General features: G+C 42.3%; 1 protein-coding gene across 4 annotated transcripts in view; it reads right to left on the reverse strand.

Moving 5' to 3' along the window:
- The window catches only part of OSBPL5 (oxysterol binding protein like 5), a 173,884-nt gene that overhangs the window by 16,130 nt on the left and 140,133 nt on the right, over window positions 1-17,621 (reverse strand). For all 4 annotated transcript variants that reach the window (XM_068193994.1, XM_068193995.1, XM_068193992.1 and 1 more), the window contains 5 exons: window positions 12,031-12,202; window positions 6,708-6,927; window positions 2,936-3,120; window positions 1,456-1,537; window positions 732-830 (listed from right to left, as the gene is read on the reverse strand). In XM_068193994.1, coding sequence (XP_068050095.1) covers window positions 732-830; window positions 1,456-1,537; window positions 2,936-3,120; window positions 6,708-6,927; window positions 12,031-12,202 — 758 coding nt within the window. The remainder of the gene's footprint in view (window positions 1-731; window positions 831-1,455; window positions 1,538-2,935; window positions 3,121-6,707; window positions 6,928-12,030; window positions 12,203-17,621) is intronic.

A 17,621-nucleotide genomic window follows, 5' to 3' on the forward strand; every position in this document is an offset into this window, starting at 1 on the left:
GAGCTTGTGCACGTGAGATCAGTTTCAGGCCAACAGGTAGAGTGTAAAGTTTTCAAGACAATAAATTACCAGTGCAGAACTTAAGTGCAGCATTTGAATAACCTCCATGAAATGCATGCAGTGGTTGAAATAAAAGTTTTAACAAAGTTAAAATTATCTAATCAAATAGGGGAAAAATGTATATGAAACTGGGAGTTCCTTTACCAAAGACCACGCAGTTCTCAGATACCTTATTAACACTATAAATCTCAAACTACACTTTGTCAGGCCAGTTAACTTATGAACTCTGTCCTTCATTTAATCACAAAGACATAGAGATAAACCCTCGATTTACTCCTATTAAAATCATCATAGAAAGTTCAGAAATAAAAAGATGGAAGGATTTGGTTGTGTGTTTCACGACCCTTTTAACAGCGGCAACGCAACTCCCATTTTACTAACAATAAGAAAACAGTAGGGCAGAATCCCATGGAAAAGGTCTTTATTGAAGAAACTGATGTCATGTATGGGAGGTCTGCCGTTATAGTCTTGAGTGCCTACCAAGCCCCACATAATTTCTGTAAATCTGCAAAGAAAAAATATCAGCAGCCAGTTTACCCCAGGTTCTGCTCTGCCTGTTTACACAGAGCTCCAGGTTCCTCTCCTAGGGTGAGACGAGCAGTGTGTCTCTGTGCATGGAGGTGCAAGCAGGCTGGTGTTTGCAACAGCTGAGCATCCAAACAGCAACTTACCTGTTCTGCTATGTAAAATGTGTGACTGTTCGTCTGGGGGTGAAACCAACAGCAGCGAAATGTCTCTCCCAGAATAGGGTTGTATGGCTTTTTTATTCCCTGAAAAACCAAGTAATCAAAAGCTGCTATAAATGAAGATTTGCAGTCCAATGCTACAGATGGCCACAAAACAATATGGTATTTTTTTTTCTTGGATGTTTTACACAAAGTCAATCACAAGAATAAAAACTGAAGAACTAGTTACGTATCCATCTAATCTTTTCATCCAAGCCATGGATTCATCTGCTATTCTCACCATTTTAATATTTAATACTGCCCATTCAAAGCCTTACAAGATGATCAAACTTTATTATTGCTGCTAATATACACAGCAAGGGCACACTGATGTGGGGACATGGCACAGTGGTAATAACTGGCCTGAAAAGAGAAAGGAGTCCTGCTTTCAGCAAAGGGAAAAACCTTGCATCCCAGGGCATGTTACTTGTTGATGACCAGTTTTAGTTTCTAACTGTCCAGTGCAAAGGCTCTGAGGTTGATTGTCACTATTTTGCATTCACTGTCTACTCTGAAACCAAATGCAACCCCAGTTTTAACAGTAATGGTCAAAGTCTTCTGAGCAATAAAAGAGGTAAAGTCTCAAAGGAGAGGCAATAGAGAAATTAAACAAAACCACAGCAGAAGATTTCAATGCCCATTACAACCCCAGTTTCATGCCTCATTTTACCTTTGGCTTCTTATAGAAGCCGGACAGATACCACCTCAACACTTGCTTCATTCGGGTGTATGGATCATCTTCAAGGACGGCCCTGCAGAACAGAACATAAAACGTTCTTTATACTGGTCACACATCACATTAGCTTCTTAGCAGTATAATAACATCAATTTCAATCTATTTCCCCACAGCTAAAGGGAAGTAACTTCTGTGCTGCTGCCAGTGAAAAAGGTGTCTCTCAGCAGAAATATGTATTTTTTACTAACGTATGTCACACAACACGAATTGTTAAAAAGTGGCACTCCTTGCCCTGCATTTCTGCAAAAAGACCAATAAAATTTCTGGAGTGTATCAGGTTTGATTGGACATTGGAGTAGGTTAATGTGGGACTGCCTCTCACACTAACATTGAGTCACATCTGGCAGAACAGTGCGAGTCATAAAAATAAACCTACACCATCAAGATCAAAGACTTTTTTTGGTCTCTTTTTCTTTGTTTTCCTCTTTTATAAAAGATCTTTAAAGCTGATGAGCTCCATGAACTCTATCAGTGCTTTGAGATTTCATGCAATACGTCAGGTTGGAAGGTTCTTCAAAAAGTCATCTCAGCCAGCACCTCCAAACAATGCTCAAAGATGAAGCAGAAAGTAAAACAAACCAAGGGCATTCCTGGTATTTCCAACTATTCAGTCAGATTTAAAAATCAATTTGGGTAGATTATTGCAAAATTCATTTAGAAGGATCACCTGAACCACAAACAAACAATTTTTTACTGAAACCTCCAAACCTCTTGAAGTCTTCTTACATATCAGCACTGAGGAGAACTATTTCTTTAACTTCAGATGATACAAATACCACAACCAAGGCTTGAAAATACCATGATTCTGTAATTACCCAGAGAAAGTGGAATAAAAATGAGTAACTAGTGCTGCTATTAGAATATTGTACATCCTGGTTTTACAATCCACTAGGCATATCTCATTCAGAAGGCCGGTCCTATCCGGAAGCAGAACATTTCCTATTTTCTACTCTGTTGCTTCCAACAGGCCTCCTCATCGATGTTTTTAAAAGATGTTTCTTATTTGTTTATCACCACCATAATTATATTGCTTTGGGAAACAGAAGTGCTTGACAGTTTTGGTTGCTCTCTGTCCTATTCCCCTGTTCGTGTATGTACACGAGCACACCAGGAGGTGGCACAGCTCTGTTGTGCAAAACTCCAAGGCATCGGCTGAATTCCCATCAGTTCCAGCCAACAGTGGCAAACACGTCCATATGCAAAGGTGGGTTTGTCTGGACTTTAACTTTTCCTTCCTTGCCCCTCACTGGCATCAGTCTATGTGTAAAAAGTCACTGCAGCTGGTGCCTGGCTTGATCTATGTTGAAGCCAGTGAGCTCAGTATTATTTGGGAGCCTTTCTGGCACACACACACAGATATTTTCACCGATAAAGGAAAAGTGCCCAGCTCAGGCCCACCCTGTGTGCTGCTTACTGGGAGAGCAGGTCGGCATGGTAGTAGTAGTCGGAGAGTTTGTTAAGGAACGAGCGTGGCTCCAGGATGAAGGTGGGCAGCACCACCCGTGACAGGTCCATGCCAGGCCGCAGCTGCTTCAGCAGGATCCACATCAGGCTCTTGTTCTCCTCAGAGACGGTTTCTGTCTGAGACGACTCCCCTGTCTACAGAGGCAAAGGGAACTTCAGGGCAGGAACAGGAAAACCATTCCTTGTGGGTGCGTTTCTCCGGGGTCCAAGCTCACCCATGAACGCTAGGGCCTGGCACAAGGGTGAATGCTCACCCTACACCACTGCAGAGAGACATCAGCCATGTCTCAGTAGAAAGGAATCCCCAAAGCAATCGAGTGAGTGGTGCAGAAAGCCCTGGGTGTCTGGGAAGGCTGGCGCGAGGCAGGGAGCACAGCTCTGTCGTGCTCCTTCCCGAGGCACTGCCTGCACACACCTCAGGGCTGTCAGGGGCCCGCGTGGACCACCATTAGCCAAGGGGACTGCGCACTGCAGGCCCTCAGAGGGGTGGACATGCCCAGAGCTGTTACAGCATCCCTGTGGCCTGGGGGATGCACGGAAGCAGCTCCTCTCAGCCCCATTCTGCATAAACAAGAGATTGTAAGATTCACTAGGATAGATGTAGAAAAATGTAGGAGGTAAACAAGTAATCAACAGAGAACAGAAGCAGTCCTGCAACTTCTAGACAAGACAAACTGGTGTGTCAATATGGCAAGGGCCCCACTGCCAGGTGAGGTGCACAAAAATTCCAGCACCTGCCAGTGCTGCTCAGAGCCCTTTGCAGCAGAAGTGTAGGTAAAAAAAGCCAGGGGTTATGCTGTGCTTTCAGCCCTGTGTAGGTCCTACGCATTCAATGGGTCTACGAGATGTGCAACGTGCCTTTCACATCACTGAAGAAGGTAAATTAAATTTTCAAGCAAAATTCAATTTTAATGGATCCTAGGCATCAAAATTTAACAGTGAAAGAGAATACTTAGGCTTCCTACCGATTTTAGGCAAGAGATTTCTATGAGAAAAAGGGCACAGATTCATTTTTGGAAAGGACTTTGTTTTGGGAGAGGGCATAGCACAGCACAACAGGATTTTCAGGTGGTATAAATCACTAAACATTCTTTTTCACCAACTGAGCATTGCCTCAATGTTGCCTCCCAATCAGCCCTACGTTCACAGCAAGTTTACCAGTCCTGCAGAGCTTGCAGGCTGAGGGAATTTCAAATTGAGGAACAAAAAAGCTCTGTTACTCTGTTGCTTTTCAATTTTTGTACCATTCTTCTTTTGACAGTCTGATGCAATGCACACCTTGAAACCTCCAAGGAGAAATGGAATACCACAGCATCACCTAGGGCTCACAATGCAGAGGTCTGTCAGAACTCTCATTATTTATCCAGGTTCTCAAGTATGCTGGTACTGTCAATATAAATTAATGCCATGTTGAAATTGCTGGACAAAGTGTTACTCAGAATGAATCACTGTACATAAATAGAAAGAGAAAAAGATGCAGGAAGATGTGAACAACCTCAAATAATAACTCTTTTTATAACTTGTTTAAACTACAAGCTTGGAAAAAAATGTGGTTTTTTTCTGTTATCAATCTACCTACTGAAGTGTCTATTTTGTGTTCTAGACCAACTTTTGCAGTGTCAAAGTTCTTCTGACACCTGTCTCTGCCTTCACATTCCAACTGCAAACAAGGCAAGACTGGAACGCCAAATGCACAAAGACCTTCCAAGAGCACAGCGCCACACCTACCCATGTGCACACGTTTAAAATGAGCCCTCAAAGCCAAGCTGAAGATGTAACTGCCAGTCTGTGACCTTTGTCCTGCGACACCCGAATTGCACTCACAGGCTGAGTGCAGTTTCACTTTAAGATGACGACTGACATTACTTCTGGCACGTGTTTACCTTGATACATCTCCACCCAGGGGAGTTACATCACTGCACAAAACTTATTTTTCTCTACGTTCCTTTCGTCGGTGAGTTCAGACTCAACAACCAGTCCTACCTGTGTGGCCCAGGTGATGACAGCCCCACCTCCTGAAGAAATCTTACAAAACACCCATTGGCCAAGGCCACATGGCAATTCTTTTTGGAAGCCCACTGGATGTTACCTATGCCTGAGCAGACACACTACAGAGAGACTTATTTAATGCCACACAAAGTGTCACTCTCCAACAGAAATGCAGTCTTTTTCACTTGGTTTGTAGTAAATTTTTTTCTTATTTTAATGTAAAACTGCAGAGATCTCTCTCTCTCACACACCCACGTACACACATCAGCATAGCCTGTAAGGTTTGTTCAAACACCAAAAGATCAGCCTGCCCTACCACCACTTCTAGGACAAGTTTGTCATGTGAAGAAAGGTCATTTTAGAATAAGCAGCTGACAGAAATTAAGTTTGCTTTCATTTTGCCACTGGGTAGTTACTCATCTATATTCAAAATCTCCTGTTTGAACCCAGTTAGCATTTCCCTATCTGTAAGGGGATTTGAGGGAAAAATGCATTAAAGAGAAGCTAGGTGTAATTAGGATATATTTGACTATATTTTTTTGTCAATATTAGTAGTACACTTTCAGGAAAACATTGAAAGAAAAGGATAAGAGGCTGGTGAAGGGTCTGGAGCACGAGTCCTGTGAGGAGCAGCTGAGGGAACTTGGGTGGTTTACTCTGAAGAAAACAAGCATGAGGGAAGACCTTATCACTCTCTACAACTACCTGACAGAAGGTTGCAGAGGTGAGTGTTGGTGTCTTCTCCAGGTAACAAGTGATAGGAGAAGAGGGGAAGTTTAGATTGGATATTAGCAAATTTTTTTCACTAAAAGGATTGTCTGGCATTGGAACAGGCCTGGAACAGATGGTGATGGAGTCACCATCTCTGGAGGTACTTAAAAGCCATGCAGATGTGGTGCTCAGGGACATGGTTTAATAGTAGACTTGGCAGTGCTGAGTTAATAACTGGACTTGATCTTAGGGCCTTTTCCAATGTAAATTGTTCTACAATTCTGTGACACTAAGAATAAAAATAGCTTTCCAGCAGTGTGTTTCTTTGAAGCACCAACAAGACATCAGCTTCCTTGTTCAAAGCAGCAGGCAAGCGAGTGCTCAGAGCAGAGCTTCTCTGCTGCCGGCTCAGACCGATTCTCACACAGCACACTTGGCTGTCCCAGCTCTCTACCACTGCCTTCCTCAGAGGTGGCACAGTGACATCAGCTAGCAAGGCTCTTATGTGGAACAGAAATGCAGTCTCCTGCTGTTAAATGTCATGAGAAATGGCTTTCAGATAAGCAACTGGCATTTAGCAATCAAATGGCTCAAATGCTCCATTCAGACACAAAAAAAAAAGGATGTTCCATGCATAATAAAAAAAGGGAAGTGTCATATTTTGCATCACACAAGGACTGAGTGCCTTAATTGGCCAGGACACATGTCCAGGATAATAATCCCCCCTCCTGCTGGCTCCATGAATGTGCCAATGCTGTGCAGATCTTTAATGCAATAACTGGTTAAAGCAATCACTCATGCTGGAAATGCACCAAAGTACAGTAGCAGAGCTGCCATTCATAATGCAGAATTATTAAAGCATATGATAACACCATGCCATTTAGCAGCAAACTGTGCTTTGCTTGGTGTGTAAAACACCGGAACTCATAAAGTTGGCTGTTACCTGCTGTAGCTAAAAGGCTGAATGACAGATACTGCATTTTAACAGGAGCAGGCAGCAATCAAGATTTTTGCTTTCTTACCTCTCCAAATTCTTCATAGACTTGTTCAATATAAGTGGTCCCCTTCCTTCCTGGAGAGACCTCTCCCTGTATTTCTGACTGATCACTCTCACTTTCATTTGTCTTCCTGCTGTTCTCATGTGCTTCATTCTCTGACTCCTCTATGTTGTCTCTCTCTGACTTGTCTGAAAAAGCATCATTTTCCAAGTGGTGGTTGTTCTCCAGGGTTGATTCATTCAACCTGCAACACACAGTTCATTACTTGCTTCAGTCTGATTTACAAAGGCACATTGCTTAAGGGTTTTAAAACACAGTAAAAACACCGCCAGGACTCAGAATAGGGTGTGCAGACCACGACAGTCTCGACATTGTTTTCCTGAATAACAAGGGTTTTATCACAGAAAGAGTGAGATATTTTCCATCAAAATTTTCCCCTCCAAACTGCACTTTTCAAAATGTGCCAGCTCCATTTACCCACCATTACATAGCCCTGCTGCTGGCTTCGGATGGGAGCCTACCGACCAGAGGGATACAGAGCAAGAGCACTCCAACAACTCTACACTGCTGATAAGAGAACTGAAATACCCATCAGGAGAGATTTTTCCCTTTACAGAAATCAGTGGTTTGCAGCATGTATGAAAAATATGACATTACAAGATACATTTTCTTTTCAGTACTACTGCTTTCTTATTTCAACAGAGGGTGGTCCTAAGTCAGTCCTATACTAGAAAAGACAAATTTAAAAACTAATAGAAACAAGTATTTTCTCACACACATACCCCTCCCTCATCCATTCCTTCCTCTGGGGGAACGTGCTTCCCCCAGATGATGCTGTGTGGAAGAACAGAGTTGAAAGCATGGAGTGGACAACTGCATGTGGTAAGAACTCCCAAATTATAACAGTATCTAAGGGAAAGCATGGAAGGTGTAACAAGCTTCATGCTCAGAGATACAGACTTTAGAGAATGCAAAAAATTATCTCTCAAATAACCTATAGCATCCCCACTTGAAAAAGCAGATGTAGTTTATATGACAGATGGCAAACATGATTGCACAGGCCAGAGATCAGGTGCTGAAAAGTACTCACTAAATGCACTTTTTTCAAGTGGTAGCTATCACGGGAAACAGTTTTCCTTATTCATACATGTCTGCAGACACATTACCTCTTCATTAGCCTGGCCTAGCTCTCATTTGCTGAACATCTCAGCTTGTCCTTCCACTGAAAATTTCGTAACTGAGACCTCATGAAAAATTGCTCTTGCATAGAGCAATAAAAAAAGATTCATAGCTATACAAAGCGTTTCAGAGGATCTAAACAGGCCCTGGATCTTGAAGAATTTTGTAACTTCCTGTAGTCTATCTTCCTCTCCCAAGATTTCTCAGTAGATGGGAATGTTCTGTCAAGCTTCTCTATGATGGGCATTTTGCTCAGGCCATTCTGGCCATATTCCAATTTTTACTAAGGATGAATGCTGAAAGTTCCCATCCTTGCTCTTTTCCCCGCTCTTGTTATTTTCTATTTTAAAAAGATAATTAGGCATTGCTAGGTAGAACCAGATTAAACTAAAAAAAAAAAAAAAAAAAAAAAAGCGACAGAAGAATCAAAACACAGAACTGGCATCAGCTTTTCAGAAGATCTCAATTTCCAACTATGCACTGAAATAAGCTCATGATTTTTAACTTGCCAAGCAAGCCACATTGTGACAGCCACAGCTCAGTTTCTGGCAGAGCCCAGTTTCTAGAGCTCTTTTGGAAATGTCATCTTACAGCTTTCCATGCCTTTAGAAAATCTTTCTTTTAATTCCATTTGTAAATACATGCATGTCTGCATTGTTTATATATGCAAACCACAAGGTTTTTTAATTGACAGTGTTACTGTACAATAAAACTAAGTAAGAGTCATAAATCAGAGCCAATGACTAATAATTTGCTATCAGACATTATGTGTCTTCATTGTTCTAGTGCCAGGATGTTAGTTCTCCTATTTAGTCAGCAAGCAGCAAATGTAATGACTGATAACCAAATACACTGGAGGCACAGAATACACACACATGAATTAAAAATAATAAAGCAGAAAAAAGATGAGGAGAGAGCTGTCTGGAGACATTATCCCACAGTTCCTTACCACAGTTGTTTCCTGGATCGTATGTCCAGGAAAATATTAGTTTTTGATCATTTCAACACCTAATTTATTTCTTAATTTTTCAATGGTCAGGTAAACATGTGAGTGTTGTCTGTGGTTGCTTTGCTGCCTAGACCTACTGAAAGTCTTCTCCATCAGGAAAAAAATACTTGAAAGAACAGTTCATTATGAGGCTTTTAGTTCATGGCTGAGAAGTAGTACTTGTTTTATTTCACATTTGTAAAAAGAGCAAGTTTTTCAGTGTCACCTGCCTCACATTTGGGAAATATTTGAATTTTAATTGAGTAAATTACTCTTTTCTATGTTTTCTCTCACCACTACCCCACCCCCTCGCCCCCCTTAGTATTTTTTTAGGATTTCTGATTTAGTCCAAGAGGGAAATCAGATTCATATGAAATTCCACTCAACTGTGCACTGATTACCCACCACCACAAACAAGGCAAGACTTAATACATCCAGAGCCATGGAGCCACTCTGGAGAACCAAAGAGAAAACAGATGCTTCTCAGTCTAAGGATCAAATATGAGATGCTGAAGTGCACCCAGATTCTTCCTCCAAAGAGAATCACCACTGAATATGTGTGATATGCTAAAAACAAACACCATGCCATGAGCTTGGCCAACCAATCAATGTAAAGACTTCCCAGGGACTTCCAATGAGATTTGGACCAGACTCCAAAAGCTGGGGGGGAAAATGACTATGCTAAAAGTCAGCACTGGGTTTCCACCATGAACATGGGCAACCTGGCACTTTTCATGGATAATTTACTGTTTCAGCATATTAGACCTCTCTTACAGCAGTGCTTTATTCTCTAAGTGGTATTCCTGGAAACATCAGTCGTTGACCAGGACTTTCGGTTTGATACTGCTCTTCTACACAAAGCAAATAAAAAACTTTGGCTTTTGCAAACAAGTAAGCAGCCAGATTCCTGGGGCTGCTGGAGATAAGACATGGAATCCACAAGAAATACAACTTCATATTAAAAAGAAGAGTGCCTGGTGCCCTAAAAGTCTCTTGTCTAAAATCACTGATTTACACAGTACTTAAGCCTTTGATTCACTCACACAGTTCTCTTTCTCATTTTTATATGCTACTAAAGACATGGATTTTGAAATCACTGTATAATCTTGATTTGTTTCCCAGCAGGAAAGAAGCAAAGCAGCCAGCAGACAAATACAACTTTGGCTCAACAGAAAATCTGCTTTTGCCAGCTCCCAAGGGGTTTTTGTTCTCCCTATAATATCCATCATCTTCCCTTTCTTTTTCTGTTCTTGACAGAGTAGTTTGGCTAATTTGAAGATAGAGTTAAATGTAATTAACTGCCCCCCTAACAACTGCATGCCAATTTAATTGGTAAGATTCCCTGTAGGGAAAGCATTTAATTAGAATGATTGAATCCCTGTGAGGAAGCCACTGTCACTGGCAAACCAAAACCACTTTGCTCAGCACTTGCACAGTTTGGGTTTTGCATTCTCCCTTATTTAAATGTTCTTCATTCCTTCAGGGATGACAGCAAGTCATCCTCCTGTCCTGCAACCCTCAAACTCCCCTGGGCTTTATGCACTGGGGAGTTTGGGTACACATTCCCAACAGAGGTAGGACTCAGAAAGGAGAGTGTACTGTCCAGACGACCACATGCTGAACGCCCAGCTTGAACCAGACTCGGCTAAAATTGGAACCAGTAAGAAATATCTGATTGCAATTGTGGGTACTCTGTCCTGCTGAAAACTCTGCCATGTGTGTTGCTGCTACTGAGTCCAATATTTCAAGGGGGCTTTTAATGTTGGACAACTAAGAGGTGAAACAGAGGCATCACTTAAGCATCATTCACACATCATATTCTGAAGAAATACTTTACTACAGTTTTAACCCTATCTTCTGCATCAGCTTACAGTAGCCATGGGTTTGCCTGAATGTTCTCAGTGCCACAAGCTCCATTTTAATATTACGTATATTTCTGTACACACATCCATCAGCCAAAAAAACAAGTCCACTGCTTTCCTGAATTCATTATCCCAGTGAGCACAAAGACTCCCAGATATAAGGAAAGTATTATGAAAGAAGCCCACAAGCATAAGTACTAGGGTACATGATGAGGTAAGAGATGATGATTTCCTTTTCTTCACCCACTGCTTTCCAGTAAAGCTCTCTTCAAACTCTAGATAAAAACCTGAAGAGCAGGACTGAAGAACACATGCTGGGATTACCAGAACATATCAGGGCAAAGGACAGACTGAAGTGCTGCCACCCCTTCAGACCCATGGGGCCAGAGATACCTTCATACTCTGAAGAGGACTCAGACCCCTGCTTTTGTTATAACAGAGACCAAGAAAACCTCTTAAGGGTGAGGTCCTGCTCCGCAAGGCATCATCATTGCAGACTGCAAGAATTGCTACCCTAGAAACTGCATAACTGATGGTGCATTGCTCTGAGCTCTGAAAGTCAAATTCCAATCAGCAGAACTAGAAATAGACACTACCTCTCCCAGTTCTCACTCCAAAGGCCAAATGTCTATACCAGGAGGATTTTTGAAGTTGCTTATTCAGCTATAAGCAACAGAGAGGCCTGGGGCTTTTTAATGTGTACAGAGCTTTGATATTCGAAAATGCTGCAGTAATACCAGGAATATGAATAGAAAGGAGGCTGCGGGGACTTTTTTCCCCTTACGTAAAAATGTATCTGATTCATCGAGGAAGAAGTTGGACACCCCTCAAAACCCCTGCAGAGAGAGAAAGTAATTATAAAACTAAGGATGCAGTGTGTGCACTCTGCTGACTGTAACACAGTACTACTAGGGAAGAGTACACATTATTAAAAAATAGATCAGACTCAGAGCCATATGTGCTAGCAACACACAGACATTGTTAGTGACTGTGTCTGTGTAACTACAGCAGCTAGATTCTGTAATCTTTACTCAAGCAAGCCATTTTTCATGCTGGCATCCCCAGACACCATTTTGGCCCAAGCAGGGGACAGAAGAAAGTTGTTTATGTACAAACAAACACAGCTGAGATTTCCCACAGCCCGTGCGTTCAAGCATTAGGTGGCAACACCCAGCCCATGTATTAATGAGGGATGCAGCAGCAGAACACACAGGCTGGTTTTTAGACAGATTTCCTCAGTGGACTCTGGCTTGATTATGCTCAAGTTTGAACCATATGCCACCTCTCTGTGCATTGAGGAGTAACAGCCCCATCTTACTGGAAGAACTCCTGGTCTGACATAGCACTGTTGTGCAAGAGGTGGTTGAGCCCTGCATGCGCAGAATCACCCGAGCAGTTCACGTCTCCATCCTTTCCCTGCTTGGAGGCACTGAGCCTGAAGAGGCTGGAGCAACGCAGGGCAAGCTCCAGAGCATCCAGCCAGCATCGGCCTGTGAAAACAAAAGGAATTATTGAAGCACAGCAGAGTAAATAACACAATTCATGCACTGCTTCTCAAAAGCTTCTTGCCTGGGAGTAAAGCTCATTATCATTACAATTTAGGAAGTCACTGGGTAGAATATATTTTTCATACATATAATCCCTAGGTTATCTTGCCAGGAATGGTGAGTTTTAGTGGCTGCATGAGTAATACATCTGCATGGGTGATACAGTGGGAAGCTCACCCCAACTCCCTCTTCCCTAATAACATCCCCTTCTGACCTCCCAGAAGTTGTTCACCTCCCAGTGCCCTTTCTGATTTAGTCTGAGATGCAGGGAATCTGTACGGGTACAGTACTTCCACACCACGCAGCATCTCATGCCTGCAAGTAATACACTCCCTTAAACACATTCAGCACTTGGCATCCCCACCTCAGGCACTTCCCAATGGCAGGGAGATGCCAGGGCACTGAGCTGTTTGGGAGAGATCCCTGCTTACTCCGGGATCACTGAACCACAGCCTGCTCAGGGGTCCAATGCTGGCTGTAGTGCTGCAGTAACCACCATTCCAATCAAAATCCAAGATGGTCAATATATGACAGAGTGACTGAGACTAGAGAAAGTTGTCAGGTTGTTCTTTTTCCCTCTTTCTCTGCATTTTACTTTTTTTTTCCTATTCCTTCTCTCTGCCTGGTCCATCAGATAGTCTCTGTGGGTCATCACTTTTTCTTATCTTGCCGCAAAAAAATCTTTACCTGAAGGGTCCATTTTGGAGAAATTATAAGCATGGCACAGAGCCAAGACAAACTGCAGCTCCTGTGCACAGCCACACTGGATTTCCTTATGGCCTGCACAGGTGCCACAGACAGACAGCAAATGAAAAGCACAGGAATCCAAGCTGACCCTTGGCTCATTTTGCAATGATCCATACAAGGCTACAAAGCTGTGTGCTAAAGCCCAACCACCACAGTGCTGGAGCTGCTCTACTCCTGGAAGCACCTGGAAACAGCCTGCTTCTGTAATGCAGTCATTAATGAGGCCAGGACACCTGCAAATTAGCTGAACATTCAAGAATTGAAGTATCAAGGGAGTTATCCTCTAATTTCAAGCTTGTAAAACAGAGCTCTTCATTACACTTCTCAAAATACATTTCATAATAATTAGAAGCGTGACTGAGAGGCAGTGAAGGAAACAAAAGATTTTGCTCTAGCAATGGCAAGTGCTGCAAACAGGGTTTCCCTGGACTGCATTAATTCTTGGTCCCATTTGCCAAAATTTTCATTAAATTCTTTTCTACCACACAGTATCAAGCACTTGCATAAATCTCACTGGGATCCTGCTGCTCTCCTGGGCAGAATTCCCATCAACTTCAACATTACCAAAATTTGGCTCTACAAGACCAATAACAGCTTAAAAAAATCTAGAACATGCATATAAAGAAATATTTACAAATTTGAGTGGCTTTCAGTGCTTGCTTTCATACAAAGCTGCAACCAGTAAAATAAAAACATCTCAAATCTTTGAAGAATTGCACTTGAACATTTAGCCACAAACACTGCAGAGCCCCAGTCATTTATTCTAATTTTATCCTATAAATTCCTTCAGCTTATGATTTAATAATAACATCACAAATAATGGTTAATAAAAGATTAGACAGGTTGAATGCTGTTGGAATTGATTTCACACTATTTTGTATTTAACAAATATTCTTGCATTAAGGCGTTACAGGCAGAGATTTATGCCATTCTCACTATGTGGAGGATTTGCATGGATAACCCATTAATGGCTGCACTGAGGACAAATCCACCTCCTCCCACATATTCCTTGTCCCCCAAACCCACCACTGCGCAAATCTGTTTCAGGCTGTGCCTCACAAGGGAGCACACTCCTGCTCAGGCTCCCCGCCTTGACTCTCCTCTGCTTTTAAAATTGCTTTTCTTTTCCAGTTCTGCAGAGTGAGAACTCTGTGATTTGACATTTGGAAATGCTGCATATGTCAAGATATTTTTGTATTAAATAGGCTGTTAAAATCAGGTGCTTTGACAAGTAGGTTGATTTGTAGCAGCACGAGCCCTTTGAGGGCAGCACCGAGGTCATCTCCTCAGTGCTCTGCAGCTCTTAGGTACACTCATTATCCTATGATGGCTGAGGCAAGGGTGGCCCAAAGTCTCCCTCAGACATCCCCTTCCCTGGGGATGTGGACAGAGCAGCCCATGCTGGCCATGACCCATGGGCAGCTCTTTTACCCCCACCCCACTGCCACAGGGGTTCACTGGTGCTGACATGACCTTGCAGGCTTGGTCAAAAATTTGGGGTTCACCACGTCACCTGAGGAAATTTCTACACAATATACTTAGGGTTTCCAACTCTTCAGATAACTTCCTGGGAGGTGTTAAGAGAAACCTGAATCTTTTCTGAAGCCTCATTCAAGGAGCTTAAATTAAAAAAAAAAACCAAAAAAAAACCCAAAAACCAAACATTAAATATTAATTTTAATAGTGCCAGGCAGATACACAAAGCTTTAGAGGAACTTGCTGTGCATCAGCAGTCAGCATTCCTTGTGCCCTGCAGCAAACAGAAATGGCATCAGTGTACACCCTTGTTTCCATTTCTAACAGAAACTGAACCAAAGGGATGTAGAGCATCCCCAAGCTCAGAAATGGGCCTTCAGCCATCAGGTGGTGCTGTGAATCCAAACAAACATATGTCACTAACCCAAATGAAAATACAGGCTTACTTCTGCAAATAAAAAGGTTACATTCTCTGCAAGTCAATGGTGTGTTAATTGCAGCATAAAACCATAAAATTATACTCTCTCAATTACAGGGATTGCACACAAGATAAACCTGTTTCCTTGCTAAAGGCCTATATGAAATGTTTTTACATCTGAGTGACCTTTCTGTTGAGCTGTATTCTTCTGGATTGTGAAGATGATACAAAAATGCTAGCATTTGGATTACTTAATTGCTCACCTGACAAGTCTACTCACTCCCTCAGGAACTGCAGAAGGGGAGAAATGAATGTGGTCACATAATTAAAGGCTGTCACCTACAGTCACGGTACTGCATGAAGGCTTCATGGCTACCTCAATTCTCACATCTTCTAATTTTGAGCGGGTGACTCAAATAGGGTTTTTTTGTATACAGGGTAAGTAGATCAGAAAATAATGTAAGATGTGGGTTCCTTCAGAGAGGAATAGCAGCCCAAAAGAGTGCATATGAAGGAAGCAAAAAAAAGTTACAATAATATTCTTTTAGGAGGTTTGAAGCTGCAATGTAAAAACTGCACTCAATTATCAGTTATAATTTTTCACAAACTGTGGCTTAAATTCAGCATATGTTTAAATTCTGAAGAAGAACCCAGAAGTATATTGTCACCTTGTGGCAGAATCTCCCCACAAGCTTTTAAGCTCTTCTCAAATAAAATTATATAGAAACAGAGAGTATATTGGAAAATGCCTCTAAGATTATCAAGTCCAACTGTTAACCCAGGACTGCCAAGTCCACCATTAAACCATGTCCCAAAGCGCCACATCTGCATGTCTTCTGCAGGGATGGTGACTCAGCCACTTCCCTGAGCAGCCTGTTCCAGGGCTCATCCACTAAGCAGGTCACCTTGCCATAGAAGGAGATATCAGGTTGGTCAAGCAGGACCTGCCTTCCCCAGACCCAGGCTGGCTGGTCCTGATCCCCTGGTTGTCCTGTACATGCTTTGAGCTGCAAACAGGAATCACTATGGCTCCTTGCAGGACACCTCCTGGGTCAGCAGGGCACTGCTGGAACCATGAAGAAACCTGGAGGCTGCAAGGCTGAATAGCAGCAGGCATGTGCTTGCACCAACTCTTTTTTTCACAGACAAAAGGAACTACTAAAACCAAGAAACAAAAACAATTTCTTCTTCCCCTTGGGGAAACAAAATCAAAACAACAGAAGGTGCTTATGCTGCTAACCTAGGTTCAGTTCAAAGAAAAATGTGACTGTGTCCTAGTCCCTGAAGAGATCTAAAATTTCAAAAATATCTCATGGGACAAAAACAGGCAGCATTGAAAACACTAAGCTATTCAGTTTGGAAATTCTTTGCACTCACCTAGAACAACACATAATCTGATTTGCCAAGTCTATCTGCCACATTTTGCAGCAGCTGGTCACGGAGGACGCAGCCAATGTTCTCTCAGCACTCACCAGAAAGAAAAATCTGCTCTAGATGGAATCACACCCTTACACACAGAAATATCAGTCTGGGACTATACTTCTTTTCCACTGCATTCCTGTAGCTACAGAACACCTGGGATGAATCTCTTGCCAATTAAGACTTCAAAAGGCTCACACCGAGCAACCACACATTCCTCCAGAGAGGCATCACTAAGGGAATATTATTCTTCTTGAATTATTAAAGTCCTCCAGCTTTGGCCTCATGCCTCACACTTACAAAGATAGATGCTTTTAAAAATCAACCTGAAGTAGACTGTCACCTGGAAACGATGAATTCTTGCTCAAGTGCACACAAATCACGAATGGTGAGAAAGAGGCTGATTTGGTTCAGCCAGTGAACATTAAGGTCATCGTGTTCAGCTGACTGCTTATTTTGCTGTACCACTTGGGTGCCTGTGTGCATGATTTCTCCCACTTTGGCTGTCAAGATGCAAGGATGTGAGCTCTCAATTAGCTGCAGGTGCAATTTATGCAGTGAACTTAATGAAATCTTGTTGCAAAAGCTTGGATTTTAAACCACTCTGAAAGGTCTAAGGAATATGAAAAACAGACATAAAGCTAAAAAGATATTCTATTTTCTCCAGAGCTGCCAAGACCCAGAGACGTATTTCATTGTTAAATTGGTTTCAAATTGCAATCTTCCCTGTGGTTTTTTGCTTTTGTGCGTGACCCTTATTTCAATAACCTAATTTCTTTCCCAGATGAGAGCATCAGTTTGGGGGAAGGGCCAGACGCCTAGAAAAGAAACAACAACACTGTAAGCCAGACCATCAGGATTTCCACATACTGCATCCACACTGGGCAATGGAGGCTACCCAAAGCCTACAAGGAGAGGGCAGAGAGAAGGAATAAAATATAAATGTGGTTTACAATTTCATGTTAAGATTTCAACCCTTGGTAATCTGCCACTTTGAATTCCATTAGTAGGCATACGCCCTGTGGCAGCAGTGCCCATGGCAGAGTGGAGATCCTCACTGTGAGACCTAAGCAGGTGACTTAAAATGCTTAGGACACACCAGTTAGATCTCAGGAGCAGCTCCAGAATGGTCTGGTCAGGAAGCTTGGGACAGATTTAAACTACTAATTCTAAGTCACTCCTCAACACAAATCTGAAATGTAGACACAGTCACAGGCTCAGAAAAAGCAGTCTTCTTTTTTGAAACTGCTAAGAAAGAAAGACCTTGCACTTGTACAGGTTGAGCCTGTAGGCTGACATGAC

Source organism: Anomalospiza imberbis, chromosome 6, assembly GCF_031753505.1.
Source record: "Anomalospiza imberbis isolate Cuckoo-Finch-1a 21T00152 chromosome 6, ASM3175350v1, whole genome shotgun sequence".
Classification (NCBI taxonomy): Eukaryota; Metazoa; Chordata; class Aves; order Passeriformes; family Viduidae; genus Anomalospiza; species Anomalospiza imberbis.